The following is a 16,428-nucleotide window of genomic DNA, read 5'->3' as shown; positions in this document are numbered from 1 at the left end:
AGGAGGCAGGTGGGAATGGGACCAGGGCTGGAGTCAGCTGGCCTGCCCTTTGGTTCTCTCAGGCTGAGGGTCTAGAGGCTTTGTCATTAAGAATGACAGCGGGAGAAGGTCAAAAAAAAACAAAAAACAAAAAACAAAACAAAAAAAAGAGAAACAGACCTATGAAAAGGGGTCTTGACTCTCCTGCAGCTATTTACATCTGGAAAATGGGGAGGGCCAGATCCTCTTTGCCTTTCTGTTCTCAAGAGTTTTTTTGACAGAATTGGGTGGGGGTCCTCATTTTAGTTGCCTTAAGGGAACTAAACCAGCTGGAAGAGAGGAAAAGGTCTTAAAAACATAGAAGAAAGAAAGCCACCTCCACAGAAAGCAGTACTATTAATGAAGTAAAACTGACAACCCAAAAGTGAGTGAATTCTTCATTTCCATTCCAGCAGTTTATAAGGATAATTTGTTTATACTGGCCATTTAAACATGCTTAGAAAATAGATATTGCCCTACAAAATTTACTGTTTTACTCGATGGAAAACGTCAAGTGTTTCTATTAAAAAATAAAATAAATAAAAATGCAGCCTTAATGGTGACTTCAGAACTGGGATAGAATGTGTAGGTTCATGCAGTAGCCATTATGCACTCAGCAATAGCTCACCTGCCACCTTGCCCATTAGAATCTGATTTATCGAAAGGAAATGCAGGCCAGCACTGCAGGGTTATGATTCACCTTTTTCACCATGCTGTGATTTTTAACTTTCACCAGGCCGTTCATCAGAGTTGGGTCCTTTCTGCCCAGGGTTAGTGTTTCAACAGAAACACAACACCTCTACAACTGCAGCAACCTCTCCCACATACACTGTGTACTAAACTTCAGCATCAGCACTGAATAGGAACACAAACCCTGGTTTGGGATAGATAACCATGGCCCTTGGCCTGGAAACAAAAGTGATGCCAATTGAGTTACCCTGACACTAACTGCTAGTTTTTTTTACTTTAGGCTGATTTCTAGCTTTCCAACTTCCTTTTGAATAAGAAAGGGAGATTACAATATATTTAACCTTATAGATTCATAGAATCCAAGGCTAGAAGGGACCATTAGATCATCTAGTCTGACCCCCTATATAACAAAGGCCATAGAACTTCCCCAAAATAATTCCTAGAGCAGTTCTTTTAGAAAAAACATCCAGTCTTGATTTAAAAGTTACCAGTGATTGGGAAACCACCATGAACCTTGGTAAATTGTTCCAATGGTTATTCTTTCTTAAAATGTATGCCTTATTTCCAGTCTGAATTTGTTTAGCTTCAGCTTCCAACCAGTGGATCATAAACTTTCTATGATCTACTAGATTGAAGAGCCCCTTAAATATTTGTTAACCTTGTAGGTACTTACAGACTTTAATCAAGTCATCTTAATCTTCTGTTTGTTAAGCTAAATAGATTGAGCCCTTTGAGTCCTATCATTATAAGGCATGTTTTCTAATCTTTTAATCATCTTCATGACTCTTCTCTGAGCCTGCTCCAATTTATTAACATCCTTCTTGAATTGTAGGCTTCAGAACTGGACACAGCATTCCAGCAGTGGTCGCACCAGTGCCCAATATGGAGGTAAAATACCTTCTCTACACCTACTCTATATTCCCCTTTTTATGCATCCCAGGTTTACATTAGCTCTTTAGCCAAAGAGTCATACTGGGACCTCATGTTCAGCTGATTATCCACCATGACCCTCAAATATTATTCTTTATATTTAATGCTACTTACATCTTTATTATAAAGATATACATTTCTAAATATCCCAGTGTACATATTGTAATCAAGCTAAAAATTCTAATCAAGCATTTCCAGAGGAGCAGGGACCAACTGGCTTCAAGGGGCTATGAACCTGCTGCTATTTGGGCTTATTCCTCCAATAATCTGATAGCTATTACCAAGCTACTAAATTGTGATTGCTCCTTATACCCTGAATGCTCCTGAAGGTACAGTAAAGCCGTGAAACAAGTCAAAACTTGACAACTTGATGGGAAAGTGCAAACAGAAGACTGATGACTAATCTACTTGGTTTCCTTTACAAATAATTTTGGAATATTTTACTCTCTGTAGGATTAGACATATGGGGAAGTAGTTACCTAAATGCTATTTCTGCAGTTTAACTGAAACTTTTAAAAACAGTGTTTTCCAGTGAATCATGCTTTTTTCAAATTCCCAGGCTAGAAGGCAGCGAAGCAAGCGTACTTTAAATCTTTCCATTACATACTTCAAAATCTTGTTTAATTTTTTCAGCTCTGACTTTCTCTCTCTCTCTATACACAAGCTGCACTGTAAGTTTGGCTCAGTGCCCTAAGGTTATTTTAGCTGAGTTCTGCCAACCCCATATTTACTCGTGAAAAGCTATTAACAGCAATTCCTAATGTTTTCCATTCAGATTTTTTTATTACAGGAAAGGAGTGGGTGAAGCGTTATTTAGTGCTTGCTCAGTTATGCAGGAATTAGGCAACTTTCTTGCCCCGATTCTATTAATGAGCATAAATTCAGACTTGCCTCAGCTCTCAGACTCTTAGTTCTTTCCAAGCTGCTAATTGTGCAAATTTGTACCATAAACGTTTGAAACATTAACCAATCTGATTACTAAAAAAAAAAGAAAGGAGGAACATACCGTTAGTGGCCTCCTGACAAAATTTTGGTTTAAGTGACTTGCTCAATACCACACAGGAAGACCATGACATAAGCAGGTCTAGAACGGACTTCTCCTGCATAGAATTCACATACCTTAACCATAAGATCATCCCTTCTCTTCCTGCAGTCACCATCTTGTTCTCTTCACCACTTCCAATTTCTACAGCACATAAGGTATGGATGGTACAGACATTTCCACTACACAGCCCTGATTCATTTCCTGACCACCACCCCATACTAGGCACTGAATGAAGCAGGGGTCCCGTGGAAGAAAACAGTATATATCCATGTAATGAAAGACTATCATAATGAATACGCAAAAGGGCCAAATTAATGTTGTGACATTTCCTAACTTTTGAGTGCTTAAGTTAGCAACCTAAATAACACAGTCATATCTTTTTAACGTAGTTTTTTGGTATGTAATTTCCTGTTTCTTTGAGGGGTTTTTAAAAGGAAAAAGGTAAAACCAAATTTTACTATGTGCAACGGTAACATTGCCCCTCATCACGTATCAGTGAAAGATTTGAATTCTGAACCTTCATCACTGCAGCACAGCTTCAGATACAGGATTAACTGAATTAGCTGGCAGCAGGAGTATTAGCTGTTATCCCCAAAGGGAGGATATCTACTGGGGCCATGCGCTAGGTCCAAGAGGGTTATCGGGGAGCTGCTCTGGCTCTCTTTCCTCATCCTTGAGAGGTTGTCTCCCTAAGGGGTCTCAGTACAGTGCATATGACTGTTGTTTTGGCAGTGGTATGGGCCTGAGTTATTTGTTGCATGCTACAAAAATTTTCCTGAGCAATGCAAATGACAGAGAGAAAAAGATTATTTCAAAAGCTTACATCTCCCAGATTACAAGGCCAGAAGGAACCATTGTGATCATCTAATCTGAGCTCCTGCACAAAACTGGCCATAAAACCTCTCTGCCTTAATTCCTGTTTGAACTAGAAGCACCTTTTAGAAAAACATTCAATCTTGATTTTAAAATATCCAGTGATGGAGAATCCACCACAGCCCTTGGTAAATTGTTCTAATGGTTAATTACCCACACAGTAAAAATTTTGCTCCATATTTCCAGTCTGAATTTGTCTAGCTTCAGTTTCCAGACATTGGAAATTGTTATACCTTTATCTGCTAGATTGAAGAGCCGTCGATTATCAACACTTCTGTTCCTATTTAGGTACCTATAGACTGTGATCAAATCACCCCTTAATCTTCTCTTTGATAAGCCAACCAGATAGAACTCCGAGAGTCTCTCACTATAAGGCATGTTTACCAATCATTCTCATGACTCTTCTCTGAACACTCTCCATTTTTTCAACATCTTTCTTGAATTCTGACCAGACTGTACATTATAATCCAGTAGCAATCATACCAGTGCCAAATACAGATGTAATATAACCTCTCTACTCCCACACAATATCCTGTGTTTAAACATCCAAGGATCTTGTTAATGCTTTTGGCCACAGTATTGCACTGGGAACTCATGTTTAACTCATGGATTATCCACTATGGCCCCCCAAGTCTTTGTACCAGTCACTGTTTCCTAGGATGGAGATTCCTATCCTGTATGTATGGCTTACATTCTTTGTTCCTAGATATATGACTTTACATTTGGTTGTATTGAAACTCATATTGTTTGCTTGTGCCAAGCTTGCTATGTGATCCAGACAGCTCTGTATCAGTGACCTGTCCTCTTCCTTATTTACCACTGCCCCAAAGTTCTGTGTCATCTGCAAACTTTATCAGGGGTGATTTTATGTTTTCCTCTAGGTCACTGATAAAAATGTTACACGGCATATGACCAGACCCAACCCCTGTCAGACATCACTAGAAACACACCTGCTCAATGATTAATCTCTTTTTATAATTACACATTGAGACTTAAAATTTATCCAGCTTTTAAATCCATTTGAAAGTGCCACATAGAATTTATAACATTCCAGTTTCTTAAAATGTTGTGTGCTAGCAAGTCAAACAACTTACAGAAGTCTAAGTATATTACACAAATGCTATTACTTTTATCAATCAAACTTGTAATATCATAAAAAAGTTAGTTTGACAAGATCCACTTTCATATACACGTTGATTAGCACTAGTTATATTACCGTCCTTTACTTCTATATGAATCAAGTCCTGTATTTGTTTTGCTTGGGATCAACGTCAGACTGAAAGGCCTATCATTACATGGGTCATCTTGTTTACACATTTTAAATACTGGCACAATTTTACCTTCTTCCAGCCCTTGGGAACTTCTCCAGTATTTCAAAACTTAATGACAATCAACATTAACAGTCCAAAGAGCTACTCAGCCAGTTCTTTTAAAACACCTGGGTACAAGTTAGCGGGAACTGCTATTTAAAAATATCTAACTTTAGTGGCTGCTGTTTAACATCCTTCTGAGTTCCTCTTGGAACGGAAAGTATTTAATCATCATATGACATGATGACATCATCTGGCTTTTTTCCAAATATAGAACAGAAATATTTATTGAATACATCTGCCTTTTCTGCGTTATTATTGACAATTTTACCATTTCCATCTGGACAAATATCTTTGTTCAGATTCCTTTTGTTTCTAATATACTTTAAAAACTTCTTACTGTCCTTAACTCTGTTGGCCATTGAGGTCTTCTGTTCCTGTACTTCCTATATCAATTTTCTACAATTCCTATCTTATAAATTAATATTAATTGCTAACAACTGCCCCTTTTTTCCATTTGACATAAATATTTAATTTTTTTATAGCTTCTTTCACTTCCCTTTTCACCCAGATTGTTTTTCTAAGGCCTGGTCCACACTAACCCCCCATTTCGAACTAAGGTACGCAAATTCAGCTACGTTAATAACGTAGCTGAATTCGAAGTACCTTAGTTCGAACTTACCGCGGGTCCAGACGCGGCAGGCAGGCTCCCCCGTCGATGCCGCGTACGCCTCTTGCGGAGCTGGAGTACCGGCGTCGACGGCGAGCACTTCCGGGATCGATCCGGGATCGATTTATCACATCTAAACAAGACGCGATAAATCGATCCCAGAAGATCGATTGCTTACTGCTGGACCCGGAGGTAAGTGTAGACCTACCCTAACTAGTGTAGTGTTCTTTCCTTACAGTAGGATTGTGGACTTTGGCCCATGAAATTCTATTCAGGTTTGTTAAAGAAAAGGCTTTTCTCTGGCTCAAGGGGTTTCTGCTCACTGAAAGGCCTGCTGCCAACAAGAGCTTCTCAAAAAAGTGTGCTAGAATTTTTTATTACAGAAAGTGGTAAGCAACCTAAGTATATGTGTAGCTATCAGCTCCTCTATAATAAATAATAATAATAAAAATACACAAAGGACATACTTTAATTTTAAGTGCTATTTTTCAATCAGTCTCAGTGTTTTCTCTGATTTCTGCACTCACTTTTGCGTATGCAAAAGTCAATCAATAATCTGTACCTGCAAAATGGGCATAAAGAAACAGGCCAAGGCTGAAATCTGGCCCAAATGGTCTTAATTAAAACCCAAAACCAAAGCAATGAAAAATTAAGGATTAAGCTATTATAATCTTATTATGCCTCTGTATTGCAGCACATATTGTATGTGTGCTAGATCACATCATTGTCAAGGACATCTGTGAACTGTCTAAGCACAATGGGGCACATTAAGGAAAGGAGTTTCAGCTTTTAACTAATAATTTTTTTTTGATTGATGGTCCAATCTTACCTCAGCTGAAGTCAATGGGAATTTTGTCATTAAGTTCAACGGGAGAAGAATTAGATTCTACATGAGTTTAAGGTATCAGGAGCAAATCCTCCCTCTGCCTCCACAGCCGCATATCAGGTGAAATAAAGCATGGCTAGTACGGTTCTACTACATGAGGAGAGTTGGGTGCTCCATGCCCACTACAGAGCTGTGTTCTGTGGCTGTGTTCTAAAGCTCACTGAAGTTAACAAAAGACTTTCCACCAATTTCAGTGGGCTTTGAATTAGGTCCTATAAAAGCGGGGGTGCTGTTCTGCTATTAGAGTAAGACCTGGGAGAGGACTGTCTTTATCCCCCATCCCAACTGCCAGAAACACTTCCTGAGCCAAGCCCACTGACTCAGGGTTGAAGTAGAGACATGGATAAGAACCTGAATCTATCTTTATTGTCATCTGTCCTCTTTAAATAAAAAGTGAAATTAAAAAATGTGAAAAATATCAATATCCCTCATTCAAATGTTAGGGATTTGGGGACACCAGCCTGATTTCAATGCAAGTGTATGAGAAACCCATTAAAATATGGCTTATTTGTCAACACCAAATCAATCAGCTCTTTCATGAAACCTCTGGTTTCTTTTTTTTTAATTAACTCTTCTTTTTTAATTATGGGAAAGAATCTACCCTATGATACACAACTTTGACTACAAGCGGGAGTTGAACATGAGAATCTGTGGGAAGAATTCGTCCCTAAGAATTTAGAGGAAGAAACTTCAGTGAACCAAATACAATGCATTTATAATGACATAGGTTACAAAGAATTTTTTAATTATATTTTTAAATTAAATGTAATGTATTTTAATAAGGGCATCTTATGCTTTTCTTTTTCATCCTATGTACAAAGTAAGGTTAAATATTGGATACAGTTTATATGAAGTAATTCCTCTTTTACTGGTATTTTAAAGTGGCTATCCCTCTGATCCTATTATTATTTATTAATTTGACCAAGTGTACCAATTTTACTGCTTATCAATGATAGTCATCTTAATACATTATTTTAATCAATATTTTACAGCTAGTCATCCACATCCCGGTATCCGTGCCAATGAAATGAACAATGGTGTTCTCTACAGTGGACAAGAACCAAGAATTTAAGTAATTCAGTTCCCTTCTTGGCATTAACAATTTGTGTTTATGCCAGCAGAGATATTCAAAGCAAATCGAGGGCAATCTTGCTGAGAAAGCATGAGTTAGATTTTTCAAACCACTCTGCTACTGACCACTGTCAACAAAAATACTATGTCATATCCTGGGCAAAAAATTAGAAACTGCAAATTCATGCCACATACTTTAATACTAACATCAACAACAACTGCCTCCACAGTTAAACAAATTATTAAGAAATGCTGAACTTAATGAAACCGGGATGGGGTGCCATAGTGAAACCAAGGAGAACAGTCACTTCAAAACACTTAACAGAAAACCTATATAGACTAGTACAATGGTCAACCATTTTTCATGGTACAATACGTCTTTTAAATCACTTACCCGAGCTACACTTCTAGAAGAATAAAACCTCTAGTAACAATTAGCTGTAATATTTTCCTGGCAAGGCTAAAGCACACCGATACTAATTGCACATTGACACAATAAGAAATAGTGACCTAGTTCCATGTTTAGAAGCTTTTCTTAAAAATTAACTTCATTTTAGTTCATAATATGAGGTATGTGTACCCTTCAAGCGGGGGGGTGTAATTTCCAGTTGGAGGAGACATACTTGTGCTAGCTCTCATTGAGCTAATGCACTAAAAATAGAGTGTAGCCATGGCAATGCCTGTGGTGGGACAGGCTAGCTGCCCACCTCAGACCCTACACACGTTCTCGGGACAGCTAGCCCTTCCCACTGCTCATGCTGCCATGGTGCACACACTATTTTCAGCCCACTATCTTGATGAGAGCTAGTGTAAGTATGTCTCCTCCAGCTGGGAATGACACCCCCAGCTCAAAGTGTTGATGTAACCATGGAGAAAAAGAATTCAAAATTAGATCACAGTAGTATGTATTAGAAAGACAGACAGAATCCCCCCAATTGAGCACTCGCTGAAGAGCAACACACTCACTAAACAGATTTTTCTCCTTGTGTCAGAAGTGAAAGAATCTGATACAGATCGAAAACGGAGGAGATTGATTTTAGGGGAGAAAATACCAAACTTTCCATTGCTTTCAGACAGCCTTTAAACTGACATAGATTTGAAGTGGTAGGAATAGACATCCTGGCTAAAAGAGCTGCAGCCAAACATTTAAGAGATATAATAGCTCCAACTACAGACCAACAAAGCAATAAATTAAACCCTACTTAATACACTTATATGTCATCTAATTTAATTTTTGTAAACCATATTGGCTATGTTGTAATTGCTCTGGAGAGCAGTACCTTTGCTTCTCCCCAACGCTAGTTACAATCAGAAACCCAAATCCTGGAGTCTTTACTCAGTCAAAACAGGGTCTTTACTTAAGTAAGGAGATCAGGATTTAGCCCAGAATCTCTAAACACTTGGTTCTCTTTTGCAAGCAAGGTAGAAGATGAGATCTCAATATATTAACCTAATCTGTGTTTTTATCTCAATGATGAAATGACAAGTTTACTGACTTTTTTTTTTTACTATGCTGCCTTTTCTGCTGTAAGCTAAGAGAAAACTAACCCCTAAAGTTTCCATTGGACTAAAAACAATAATAAAAAAAAAAAAAAACTTGGAACTGGTGCAGCAATGTTGACGTAGCTTTGGTATGGCAACATCTCTGGCAGCTGAGTACCACTCCTGAGAAAATGGAATGGTTACAAAATCCCTACATACTTCTTTTGAGTAAAGCATGTAATTCAGATCCCTTTTTGGTTCCATTTGAAGTTTACATGCTGACGCTGCATCCCCATTTTTCTTTTTTCAGCCATACAGAATTAAACTCTTCAATCTCTTCATAATTTTGTATATTACCATTTTAAGACCTGATTCCTATCCCATTTGTGCAGCTTTCTTACAGACTTCAACAAGGTTAAAAAATAAAAATAAAAAAAAAAGAAGTTTGCAAATCACTGCTTCCTCAGCCCCCAAGCGTGTGCAAATATTATCTTCTCCACTGTATATTTCCAGGAGGAATTTTTAAAAAACGACTTAAAAGTAAGAAATGAGGGCATTGGTCTTCTCATTCTGTTCACTATACAATATAAAAACTGAACCTGTATTCATTTATTTTAACAGTATGTGAATTAGACCTCCATACATCCTGTTTTGTAAATTCTGTGATCAATCTGAGATTTCTATCACCTTCGTATCTGACTGAGCAACTATGAACAATTACTAAGAACGCTTGGTAAAGGAGACTGTACACTTCAAGATAAACAATGCACTCTGCTGAAAACTAGACGCCCTACTTTTTGAGAGAGGATTTGGTGTCCTAGAATTTGAACCAGCTGATTCATCTATGTGCTGCTTAGACCATTTAAAGTACCAGAAGGGAAAGGGCAACACTTTATTTGGCAACACAGCCCCGATTCTGTTACGTGGGTGGAACTCTGAGTGTGTGCAGATCTCCCATAATCCAACAGGGCTTTACACAGAAGCAGAAGTCCGGGAACAGTGAGGATCCAGGCCATAGCTTTTCATGGCTAATACCATAATAACAGTAATTTGCACTTATACAGCACCTTCCATCCTAACTACCCTGGGAAAAGGGTCTACTCAAGGTTTATGATCCACTTAGGTCCTGTACTAACCCTCTATACAGCAGTGAATTTCACCCTCAGTGATTGTATAAACATTAATGTATTAAGCCTCTAACGAATCCTATGAGGCATCATCTGCATACTATAGAAAAGGAAACCAAGACATTGAGAAGTGTTTTGCCCAAGATCACATGTCAGACATATAGATGGGAAGTGAACCATGATTTGAACCTCATTTTTGTGCTCCAATCACTAGACAATGGTACTTATTTTTTCCTTTAAATGACTTAGTAGTTAGAAACTTAAGTATCGTACAACGATTGCTTTAGGAGACAGAATTAGCCATGCATATATCTTGCCTCTACATGGTTTTACCATAGGATGAGTTTTATAATCTTACTCACATTGGAGTAATACCTTAGTCTGTGAGTAATCCTATTGATTTCAGTGGGGCTATTCATAGACTAAGACATACTCAATATGATGAGGAAGGGTGACAGAATCTAGTCCTATAAAACGATATGGGCAACAGTTGTATAGAAAGAACAAAAACAACGAGGAGTCATGGCACCTTAGAGTAACAAATTTATTTGGGCATAAGCTTTCGTGGGCTAAGACCCACTTCATCAGATGCATGGAGTGGAAAATACAGTAGCAAGTACATATACACAGTACATGAAAAGATGGGAGTTGCCTTACCAAGTGGGGGGTCAGTGCTAACAAGACAATTCAATTAAAGTGGAAGTAGACTATTCTCAACAGTAGAATACCAACGGAGGAAAAATCACTTTTGTAGTGGTAATGAAGGTGGCCTATTTCAAACAGTTGACAAGAAAGTGAGAGTAACAGTAGGGGGAAATTAGTATGGGGGAAATTAGTTTTTGTAATGACCCATCCACTCCCAGTCTTTATTCAGGCCTAATTTGATGGAGTCCAGTTTGCAAATTAATTCCAGTTCTGCAGTTTCTCATTGGAGTATGTTTCTGAAGTTTTTTTGTTGAAGAATTGCCACTTTTAAGTCTGTTATTGAGTGACCAGGTAGATTCACTTCAATCTTCTGTTGAGAATAGCCTAGTTCCACTTTAATTGAATTGTCTCGTTAGCACTGACCCCCCCACTTGGTAAGGCAACTCCCATCTTTTCATGTACTGTGTATATATACCTGCTACTGTATTTTCCACTCCATGCATCTGATGAAGTGGGTTTAGCCCACAAAAGCTTATGCCCAAATAAATTTGTTAGTCTCTAAGGTGCCACAAGGACTCCTCGTTGTTTTTGCTGATATAGAAAGAACAGAGCACCACATGCAATTTGTGCACTGGGAAGTAAGTATAACTGGAAATTGACTTTATTTCAAGTTTCATAAAAGCTGCAGTGCTGATCTTCTCTACCAGCTATAAAAATGTTTCAAAGGTTTTTTTCAACCAAATATTTTGTCAAATGAAGGGAATTATGGAAATCAAGTCTATATTTATCACAACGTTACATGTACATGTTCATTTCTAAAAAAGTGAGTATTTTATATATCCTCTTCCCCAGTCACAGACATGATCCTCATAAAATCTTCCTGCTTAAAAAACCTAGTTTGTATTAAATCCATCTACTTTTACAACACTGGTCATTTTTAATTCCAGCCATCTCTCTTTCTACTATATGATCATTAATATTGAATATTTTATTCTTTAAACATTAAAAAAAATTAATTAAGCCACAAAAGCATGCACATGCCTAAACTGAGACACTCATGTTGCCATCACTTTAACCCCTCCCTCCTCACTCCATCCCTCTCTACTATTTGTCTCCCTCATTCCTTCTTGTGCCAGGGCTGACCAAATTTAAGATTGTAAGCTCTTCACTGTACAGACTGTTTCTTTCTTTGTCTCTTTGAAGTTCCTTTCTGGCACTTCAAGAGAAATAAAAAGCAACATTTATGGATTGTTACTCACTTTCAGGTTTTGAATCCACCACTGCATGTTGCATATCTTTCAGCTGGAGCTGCACTCTTTGCAGCCTCTGCTCTGCGTGGAACAGCTTATAAAAGACAATTGACTCTATTAACATATGTACTCTTTTGAAATGCAACAACAAAATATAATATCAACAAGATGCCCAAAATACAAAAAATGGTAACAGTTTGCACCTAGAGAACATCTGTTCCACAAGACAAAGGTAGTATGTTCTTACAATACAAAAACAAATGCTTCAACAATTAATTTAGTTTTATTTGTTGCATTTTAGAATTAAAGAATATAAACTTCTTGAGCTACATCTGAATGATTTTTTCTTTATGGCACAAAAACTCATTTAACAATTTTTTTTAAATCAAAAGATGCTAGTGTTCATGAAGTATTCATGGACAAAAAACAGTAACTAGGATCAGGGAGAGTGAAGGGAGGTACTGGATAAGTATCCTTACAGTGCTTTGGCAATGCGGATGAGTTGTCGCAGCAACCCGCTATAACATTGAGCCAAGTTTGCAAAGACACTGCCAAGTTTGCTGCTAAACAGCACCTGCTTGAAAAGTATTTTTGTGATTTGGACAAATATCCACTAAGAAGTGAAACTAGCTGAACATCAAGTTCATTTTACTTGTGGTCTAACCCAGATGTCAGGCTAGGACTCAACCGCTGAAAGAATCCACTAACTTCTGCACAAGTGCCAAACACAAATGAAGCCTGCAATATTAAAATCTTCGACTTTTTCTTTCAGTACATTTTGCCAGTTTACGTTAGTCGTCAGAAGTTGGCTAGCTGGTATAATAAACAATGCCATCAGACAGCACTGGACTTCGTTAAAAAGTCTTGTTTTGTCAGTGTGACCTGTAAGCAAAATCCAGCCTGCCATTCTGATACCAACCACTTCCAATCAAGCATGTTATATCTATGATACACATGCTCTTCAAGTTGGAAAGACAAAATCGCAAGGTTACTCTTGAACCCACATCCCACACAACAGGCTAGTGCAATGCCATTGTGTTTGTTTCTGCCATTTCCCATCTTTAATCTTAATGGAAACGCATACAAGTACAAACCACATCAAATCAATATTTCCTCACTACAATAAATTCAACCCTCTGTCTCTCAGAAATACAATAATATGGCATAGAACACAGAGTTCTTAAGTGGCCTTGATGTCAGTAGCAGTTAAGACTGCCAAACAGTCTTGAGAGGTGCTCAGCACCTGCTGGATCAAGCCCCTAGTATAGAAATTTACTAAAATATTCCTATTAAAAATAGGTTTTAATTTCCTGGGGGAGCATATAGACACGGTCACCTAATATCATCTTCAGTGTTACTCTTTTAAAAACCTGCCTAGGGCTCCTCCCCAAATAAAGCCAAACATTTATTTCCTTATGTTTAACAGATTTGCTTTTACATGGATACCTGATTCTTTTGTTCTTGCTTCTGCTGGGCTAAAGATTCTTCTCTCTCTTTCTCTACTCGAAGCTGTCTTGCTATTTCAAGCATTCGTTGATGGTTTTGCACCGTCTCCACCTACAGCACATGAATAAATAGTGCACGTTACTGTCAGATAGTTGAGAAATAAATTAGTGTGATCATGTGTCTCACAAAGCCACTTAGCACTTCCTTTCCACATATATTGCTACTTAGAGATGACAGTAAGGCACTGGATTCAAGGTCCTTAAAAGCTTTGGACTATTGCCTAGGGAAGATTCCCTTTCCGTCAATTAGTTATTCAATTCCTTCCTCAGACATACAGCATGTTCATCTTAATCCTTGTTTGCATTCCTAAATCAGAGTTGCAAGCCAAGGACTGTGACACTGAAATGTTATAATGTTACTTCTCTCATTACCCTCTTCTTAAGACGCTCCACTCTCTTGATGAGCTGATCCTTCTCCTCTTCCATTGCAGTGATATCCTACAAAGCAGCAAAAATAAACAAAATACTAATGTACTTACAATATTATATTATAATATAGGAGTTGAGCCAGATTCTGTTACAGTCACGTAAACGTGGAGTAAGCAAAATCTGAATCTGTCCTTTTACATACTGATACACTTGCAACTTCATTGATTCATGGTCTAATCATCCAAGGCTCCAGTCCCGCTCTCTCTTTTGTCTTATCACTCCAACCCTCATAATCTTTATGTAGAACAGGCTAGATGACAGCATAGCATTCACCATGTAATTATTGTGCACATTTAAAATGTGAGCACATGGATTTCTTTGATGATTAGAAAAACAAAAACAAAAACATGAAGACAACTCCAAATTTGATCCTGTAACATGTATGCCCTTAAAAGCTGCCATTATGTCCACTTCTATGCAGATAGATGTTTGAATTCCAGTTTTGCATTCAGTTACATAAGAGAGCTGCATTCTGCCATTTTTCCAGTGAAATTACATTTAAAGAGATACAATGATGTGAGAGGAGAAACAGAGTAAAACAATGGAGAGACATCACTGTAAAAGAAGGGCAAGTGAAAACAGTAATCAGACCCATGGTTTATAAACAGTGACTATATATTTAGGCAACAATCCAGCATAGCACTTAAACACATGCTTAACTTTAAGCACACGAGCAGCCCCACTGAAAAGCTAGGCATGTGCTTTGCTCCATTAGGGTCTTTATGAAAATACCGTTATTTAATAATAACACCACCTAGATTATCATAACTGAAATACCTTTTATAATTGAGTTTACTTTTCAACATTTCTGTTGCTTTCAATTGACTCCTAAGTCACTTAGGTGCTTCTGAAAATGTTACCCTACATTACTAAAGAAAGAGGTTTTATAGACAATGTGTGTTCAGAGGGAAATGTAGTGTTAGTATTTGAAAATCTATTCTTGAGGCCAGTCCTATGTCTTGGCAGCACTGCTTCACAATGTGCTGCAGAAGACCTAGTTCTGAGCGTGACCTTAGGTCTCGTCTTCCTTTGTCAGCAGAGAACTAGTCCAGCTAAGCAGAACAAAGCTGACCCGTATACACTAGGTACTGCAGTGGGCCCATGGAACTGATGAAAATGAAACAAACTGACTTCAGATACAATCTGGACAAAACTGTTGCAAATCTACGTTTCCTTTGGGTTGTTTTTTTTTTTTTTTTTTTACCCGTCTTATTTCTGCAGTGGAGAAGCCAGAAGTCTTGAGCTGCTCACATTCCTTATGCAAGTTTTTAAAGGCTTCCATCAGATCTTCATACTACAAAACACAAGAGAAAGAAAAACTTCAAAGCCAGCACTGTACTAATAGGTTGCACATCACTGCATTGCTTTTTAGTAATACCATATGTGCACAAAGATCAGCACTGTGAACACAGGGTCATTTAGCTGTTTTCTCATCTGAAAAATAGTCAACATATAAAGCAGACATTCACATTTATTACATCATTGCAGCGAACAACCTTTTATTTGAGGGTGCCCTCATGAACCCCACAATTTCTCCCCTGCTTTAATGCTTTTCTCAGTGACTCATATTGCAGCCAACATAGTTCTAACTAAGGAAGACTTGCTTGGCTCCATGGGGAGATAATCCATGTATGTCCTCAGTAAGAGTTATTGGTCGGTTGATGTATGGCTCTCCCTAGGTCTGAGTACACTTCTTGTGTAACCCTAACAGCCCAGAGAGGAAAATCTTGATCTGAGAATGCAAATACAAGTTTCACAAGCTTCTTGATCCTGCAAGGTTCTGACCACTTTGGCATCACTCCAACAAAGCACTTAAGCACGTGAGTAATCCCATAGAATGTAATTGGGGCCAGAGTGCTTAGCCCTTGCAGAATTGAGACCAATGTGCTCAAATGCTACAGTGAGTGGGGCAGTATAAATACTACAATAGATTTGATAGAAGATAGTATACCGCATGCTACTTCTAAGACATTGCATTCCCACCAGCGATCCTAAACTGAGAGTCAATGTGAAAGTAAGTGCAGGTAGAGAAATAATACCAGAAGACCTAGAGAGTTTAGAAATATAGATAGGAAATAAAATTAGATTAAATTTGGAAAAATGCAAACTAACATCCAGGGAAAGATAATGCCCACAGAAACACGGACATTAAATAAGATGGAGAAATCTAAAAACTGACCTGCAAGTGCTCTCTTACTCCCTTGCAAGAGCAAATTAGATATTAATGTTCAACACAATATGGGGAAAGTATCATATTTCAAAGCAGTGAAGTGATTATTCCTTTCTAAATAACTCTGGTCAGATAGCAACTGGAATACTACATTCTGTTCTAGGCACTTCAATATCAGACACATACTGACAAAGTGGAAGGAATTCAGAGAACAACAACAAAATTATTAAGGTCTTGAGGGACTGATTTACAAGAAAATAGTAAAAGATGAAATACATGTAGCATGGCTAAGTGACAAATAGAGAGAGAGACACGATAAGATGTATG

The 16,428-nt window shown here is 37.9% G+C and overlaps 1 protein-coding gene across 4 annotated transcripts in view; it reads right to left on the bottom strand.

Moving 5' to 3' along the window:
- IFT81 (intraflagellar transport 81) overlaps positions 1-16,428 on the bottom strand; it is a 63,050-nt gene that overhangs the window by 40,133 nt on the left and 6,489 nt on the right. For all 4 annotated transcript variants that reach the window (XM_034791057.1, XM_034791055.1, XM_034791054.1 and 1 more), the window contains 4 exons: positions 15,136-15,225; positions 13,875-13,940; positions 13,444-13,554; positions 12,007-12,091 (listed from right to left, as the gene is read on the bottom strand). In XM_034791057.1, coding sequence (XP_034646948.1) covers positions 12,007-12,091; positions 13,444-13,554; positions 13,875-13,940; positions 15,136-15,225 — 352 coding nt within the window. The remainder of the gene's footprint in view (positions 1-12,006; positions 12,092-13,443; positions 13,555-13,874; positions 13,941-15,135; positions 15,226-16,428) is intronic.

The sequence above is a fragment of the Trachemys scripta genome, chromosome 15, assembly GCF_013100865.1.
Source record: "Trachemys scripta elegans isolate TJP31775 chromosome 15, CAS_Tse_1.0, whole genome shotgun sequence".
Classification (NCBI taxonomy): Eukaryota; Metazoa; Chordata; order Testudines; family Emydidae; genus Trachemys; species Trachemys scripta.
Note: the sequence above shows the minus strand (reverse complement) of the source record. Positions and strands in the feature narration are given on the sequence as shown.